Raw genomic sequence first — 6,000 nt, forward strand, 5'->3', positions numbered from 1 at the left:
TTTTTTTTTTCTTTCTTTTCATTCTTCTTCCTTTTGTTTTCTTTTGCAGCGATAGTTATGGACTTGCTTCTCTAGTCGTATTTCATGTCCGCGGTGACGGTCGGTGCCGTGGCTGGAATTCCAAGACTATTCGCGAGAAAATTACAACTAAAGAAATATCCTCATTGCGCCATGAGGATTCCAGTTTAGGACCAACAGATTGGCAGTCCAAAATGTCAACTCTCAGCCAATCTGCCGGACCTACATGAGTAGAAAATAGTGATCCTAGAGAGCGCGATAGCGCCAGCAGCTGTCTTGATTGTCTAACGCCCGCTCAACATAAGCGTATTGCTTCTAGAGCTGGCGTCCGATCATTTCTCGTGTTCTAGGTCGTCGTCTTCCACCTTGCGGAGTTAGTCCCAAATTAAGCTTTCTTATTTCGCATGTAATGACAATGACTGAGCCATCTGCTTAGCCTTCATTAGTATCCTTCTGGCGCTCGGCTTCTTCTGTCTTTTACTGGATGGCGTTGACGTCGTCTTGTTTTCATAAAGGATAGCGTAAGGCCTATATGAATAGGGTAGCCCAAATACGGATTAGAGAAAAGCCGAATTAATCCATCAGTTAGAAATGAAAGGGTGGTTTTAGCAGGGTCCAGTGGCTAAGCCCGAATATGTAAGAGGAGGAAGAAAAGCCTAGCCTTTCCACTTCACCACCGGGAGGCGTCTTCCACAAACGGGTACGACTACAGTCCCTTTACTTCCCGAAAGAAAAAAGCTCGCTCCCCAACTGCGTGTGTTCACTCCGACAAACATCCCACGAAACACTCTAAGGTTTTCAGCGTATTCTTCAGCTATCGCGTCACTGTTTAGCGTTACAGGCAAAATTCGAAGTATTTAAGGATGTTTGAATTGTGATCGATCCTGTAAAACTTGCGCACGAAGATCTCCGGGAGAAGATTTGTTGCGAGATTCCAGGTGGTGTCTTTTCGGCTTCTGATACCTGCTTCATAGAAAGGCATTGTCTTCGAGGGGGCAGAGACACACATACTGCAGTCGTCTCTTGTTCATCCAACAGACGTAAGACATATGGCACGCTAAGTTTCATTTTCCTTTGTTTTCTACTATTACTTTGAACTGACATACTCTGAAGTTACGCTATAACCGGGCAAGCTATTGTTCTTTGTATATACGTACACCGCTCACTAAGAATCGAACATCGGTTCAAAGAGGTGAACATTCAAGTGCATACACTTACACAGATAATGTGGGAATGCACCTCGCTCCCCTTTTCTCATCCCCCCGTCAGCAGCGAAACTTACTGGACAGCCTGGCTCAGTTCCGGGGATGTCGACCGACAGCTTTAACTGGTGGACTGGGCGGAGAAGGTTAAGCAGGCTCAGGGCCTTACTTGAACCCGATCCCTCAGCCACATCCCCCTTTCCCCTTCCCCTTTTCAATAAAGTTTACCACTACCCTTATGGAGGCGCATGCTTTTACATCTGCCTGCTTGCACGAAGAAATTTACCATCGGTCAAAAACCCCAATCGTATGACAGTAGGTGACCGCCCAGTAAGCTGAAGGGTGATAAAGAGGCCATACTACCTTCTCGAACCCATTCAATGCGATAGTAGTTATATGGAAACTCCAGGCGACTTTCCGCCGCCGGCGTCGCCGTCATGTTCTGCATAAAGTACAAGAGCGATAAGGTCGCGAGTTCGAGGCCGACTGTCGTATGCTGTAGCTCTAGGTTCGAGGGAAAGCTTGCGAGGGTGTGAGCCAAGAAGGATGGTTGCTTGATGCGGCGGCGTAAAGGAAGGCGGGCTGGGCGCACGCCGTCTTCTCACGCCCGCATTGAAGGGGGCAGGTTAGTGTGCATCTCCTATTCTACTCTGGCTGCGCGCATTCTATATTGGAGGTAATCTGCTGTACGTTCGAAGGATAAAAGACCCGGGATAGCTCAGGGCTTTGTGAGCGCTGTGTTCTCGCGCATTCGGTTTTCATAGAAGTGAGAGGCAGCTCGAAGGAGAATTCGCTCGCCACTGCTGCCACTTTTCATCATACCAGCGCTCTCGAAGCGAATGTCCGCTGTCGTCGAGTGAGATGTGTTCGGGATTGCCTGTGCGCGCGCGAACACGTACTTGTTAATTCAGTTAGTAAGCCAAGGTTTACAGCTGTCGATGCAGCTGACAAAACTACTAACCTTACTTTGTGCAATGAATAATTTTTGATCGAAATGAATGCTTCACTTCCCGGGGGGAACTGCGACTTTTTTACACATTTTCTCACTTTAGATTCCTTTTACACCAAATCTGCTAGTGTCTAGAAAACGTCACATGCGTTTTTTCACGGTGTCATGGGTGAAATGGACCATTCACCGAGTTCGTAGTTAGAGGGAATGTGGGAACTATTGAGGGCGAATTTTGAAGCCTATGGTCTAATTGCGGGCTAAATGAAAACTGCTAAACCCTTTTTGCTTATCTGTTCAAGGGCGTTATATGAAACGCTTATATTGTTTCCCCGTTACCTTAGAAGAAACAAATGTGACTGCAATTTTAAATTTGCAGACAATAGGGCACTGGTTTGGGTGGTGTGAGCCGAAAGCTTAAAGTGTTTAGGCTAATTTGGAGGTTTCAAAATAATCACTAATCGGCTGTGTTCTTCCTCTTTAAGGACATTATACGGAGCGCGTATTCTACTTCGCGTCCTGCGGGCAGGGGTAGCAAACCAAACCCCTTTCTTGTTTCTCTCCTCTCTTACACGACAACCTACCGGCCGGTGACTCGGTGTCATTTGCGCCAACGTTCTCACGCCAATGCGCGAATTTCCCCACATGCTCCGAGGCTCTCTTCAGTAGTTCTCATTGCTTTCTGGACTTTCCATCCAGAAAACGAGAATACATCTTTTAAATTCGTGTCTTTAAAAACACATGCTCACGGACGCGGCCCGTCATCGTATTGCGCTGTCCGACTCGTACCCCAGTGTTCACTCATAGCGTTTTCACGAGCGGATTTGCTCCTGTACATGTGTAGTGACTATGCGGGTCGCATGTTGTCCGTGCATGTGTGCGATATATGGAGTGATAACATTTAAGATTTACTGAATTTAAAAAAAGATCGCCTGTGTCATATAGCAAAATTATTGTCATTGACCTGGATAACTCGAAGAGGGGCACAACACTAGCACGAGAAATCGAAACACATATTCAACTAATTAACAAGAATTCACTCATTAATTTTCAAGGATGACAATGAATTTACAGGATGGCACTATAGTTTTCAGAAATTATCTCCCAAAGTGTAGGAAGTATTCACTGGCGTTCCAGCTGTTTTGTGCTTCAGCACATATAAAAGCGCTTTGTTAAAAAGAAATGGAACAGCAGTGCATTTTTACGGCAAGTTTCATGGCGCCTATCTCCAAGCTGGCATCATTCTGGAAATTCACTCCAAGTGGATACGCCTTGCAAACTCATCGGCTGCAATTCATAAATTGCAAGATGTGCCGTAAAGTAGGTAATTCAAAATATAATTATTGATTCTTTGTCCTTTATTTGGCTATATGTTTCTTTTCCTCGTGCAATTATTGTGCACCTCTGTGAATAATTCGGCTCAAGAACTAGAATCATGTCAGCTGCAAGAGGCTATTTTAAAAAAAAGGAAGATTCGTAAAACGTAAAGAAAGTGATCAACCTGCAGGTGCAGTGCATTGCAGTGTGTGTCGCGTTGTTGCAGAGCACTTCTTCTTTGTATCCTGGGCATGGCTGTGACTCTGCTAATGTCTGTGCTGTCGGGGCTGACCATGTATGCTGTGTACTGGGACTGTGACCCTATGCTCACCGGGGACATCGACAAGCCGGACCAGGTTAGGCGTCACCCTCGATTCAAAAAATAAGAAAAATAACAAAAAGAAGATAAGAAAATATAACGTCAGGCTACACTACAATGAATAATATTTAAAAAAAGAACAATGTTTGCACCCTTTGGGGCGTATCGTGCTCACTCCACCTGTCTTGCGTTTTTTTTTTCTTGAAAACTTCACGCGCGCTACTTTCCTGTCAACAATGCTTTGTCACGCTGAGAACGCGCATGCCTTTCACGACAGCTGGAATTACGGCGCTCGCAGCGTTAAAGAAAGGAAAGGCGCGTGAGATAGATGTCGGTTATTGACTGTTTGAGACAAGATAAACCCCAAAGGGTATAAACATTTCTTGGAGTGTATTTTATGCACGTCTGCTCCGTACAGGACGAACGCCTCCACCAGCAATCTTCAATTGTACATTTGCATTGCGTGAGCAGACCTCGCCTTATGCCCGCCGATTTTCTAATCTCATTACGCTTCTAAATTATCTACGGCCTTCAACTGCTGTTTTGCTCCATAGGGAGCATCTCATACTAATATTAGAGCTGGTGGCCGCTCTGGTATGCTATGATATTTGTGTAGTTTTATATTATTAGTATTGTAATTAGCATTGCATTACTCTGCCCCTTATATTGCTAAATAATATGAGCTGTTGGTGCGCTTTCTGCCTATATAGTTACCGCAGCTGTGTGCGTTTCGAGGGTGAAGGGGGGGTGGGGGCGAGATTGCCCGCAAAACAGCACGAATCACGGCAACACTATGGAAAAAAATTATGCGTGGCTCTGCTATCGCAAACACCCGGAACCAGTGGTGCTGGGGGAAGTTAAGGTTTCAGAAAAATTCATGCCGTCTTTTTCTGTGGGGGGTTTCCGTTGCGACGGCGCGCCATTTCAGGTGCTTGCCGCAACAGAAGCGGTTTGCTGAGACGCCATATGCGTCGGTGTCGTGTGCCAGACGCTGCACCGACGCGAGTGGCAACTGCCGCGCCTTAGCTCTGATGCATGCTATCTACGACGTCGTGTACCGGGTAGCTTCTTGAAATTTGCCGAAGCGAGCGCGCGGGTTCTTATCGGAGAGCAATGACGTCACACCGCCTGTGTTACCGCTTTGCCGCTCCCCCCCCACGCTAGGCTTACCCGCCCTCGCCACGTCGTTATGCTGCGCGATGGAATTTTTATACTCTGGTTTCACTCTCTCTCAACTCTCTCTACCCCAGCTCGGTGAAGCTGCGTACGTCAAGAAAAACCCAGCGAGGTTCTAACAGCTCCACTGTAAAAATGAATATATAATGGCCTTACAAGGCACCTTAGGTGTTGAGACCACTGGCGCACGCCAACACGGCACCGGTTAAACTGGTCATATAGAGGCACAGCGGGAAAATAAAGCGTCCTCTGACCAACGGTAGATATGGTACCTGAAGTAATTAAGTTTACCATGCTAGTGAGCAGAGTTAACTGACGCCACCTTTACCCTACTATACATTCTATGTACGAAGATCTCTGCGAACAACTGCAGTTGTCCCTTTAATTTCAGCTGATGCCGTACATAGTGCAAGACTTGCTACGCTGTTATCCGGGGCTTAGCGGGCTGCTTGTGGCCGCCGTCTTCAGCGGTTCGCTCAGGTGAGCTTAGGTTAATTTGAACTCAGTGTTGCAGTATACATGAATACACGCCGGAATATCACTTGTACGTATATACTAATACAATGGGCCAAATTATGCAGGCGGCATTTCTTGGAACAAGTGTTCGCTTGTTTTCGAGGTGGCGCATCGACTGAATTTTTACTTCAGCAGTTGAGCACAGTAAGGCGATGACGTGGGCTTAAAAATGAAAAATTAATTTCGAGAGTTTTATGTGCCAGATCCACGCTATGATTATGAGGTACGTTGTAGTGGGGGACTCCGAAACAATTTAGACCCCTTGGGGTTCTTTAACCTGCGCCCGATGCTCGGCACACGGGTGTTTTTCCATTTGGCCAGCATCGAAATGTGGCCGCCTCGGATGCGGGATTCGATCCCGCGTCCTCGGGTTTAGCTGCGCAAAGCCAAAGCCCCTATACGCCGCTATGGTGGGTCAAGGATGACTTGACGCGGCGAGATTTTGGGACCTTCAGAATCCGTTATTTAGGTTTCAACATTTCTTTTTCTTTTGTCCACACTGCCAC

The 6,000-nt window shown here is 46.6% G+C and overlaps 1 protein-coding gene across 1 annotated transcript in view; it reads left to right on the forward strand.

Annotated features, from left to right (window-relative positions):
- LOC126522990 (sodium-coupled monocarboxylate transporter 2-like) overlaps window positions 1-6,000 on the forward strand; it is a 132,805-nt gene that overhangs the window by 17,282 nt on the left and 109,523 nt on the right. Inside the window, exons 8-9 of the mRNA XM_072288786.1 lie at window positions 3,710-3,839; window positions 5,370-5,458. Of these exons, the coding sequence (XP_072144887.1) occupies window positions 3,710-3,839; window positions 5,370-5,458 (219 nt within the window). The remainder of the gene's footprint in view (window positions 1-3,709; window positions 3,840-5,369; window positions 5,459-6,000) is intronic.

The sequence above is a fragment of the Dermacentor andersoni genome, chromosome 6 (assembly GCF_023375885.2).
Source record: "Dermacentor andersoni chromosome 6, qqDerAnde1_hic_scaffold, whole genome shotgun sequence".
Classification (NCBI taxonomy): domain Eukaryota; kingdom Metazoa; phylum Arthropoda; class Arachnida; order Ixodida; family Ixodidae; genus Dermacentor; species Dermacentor andersoni.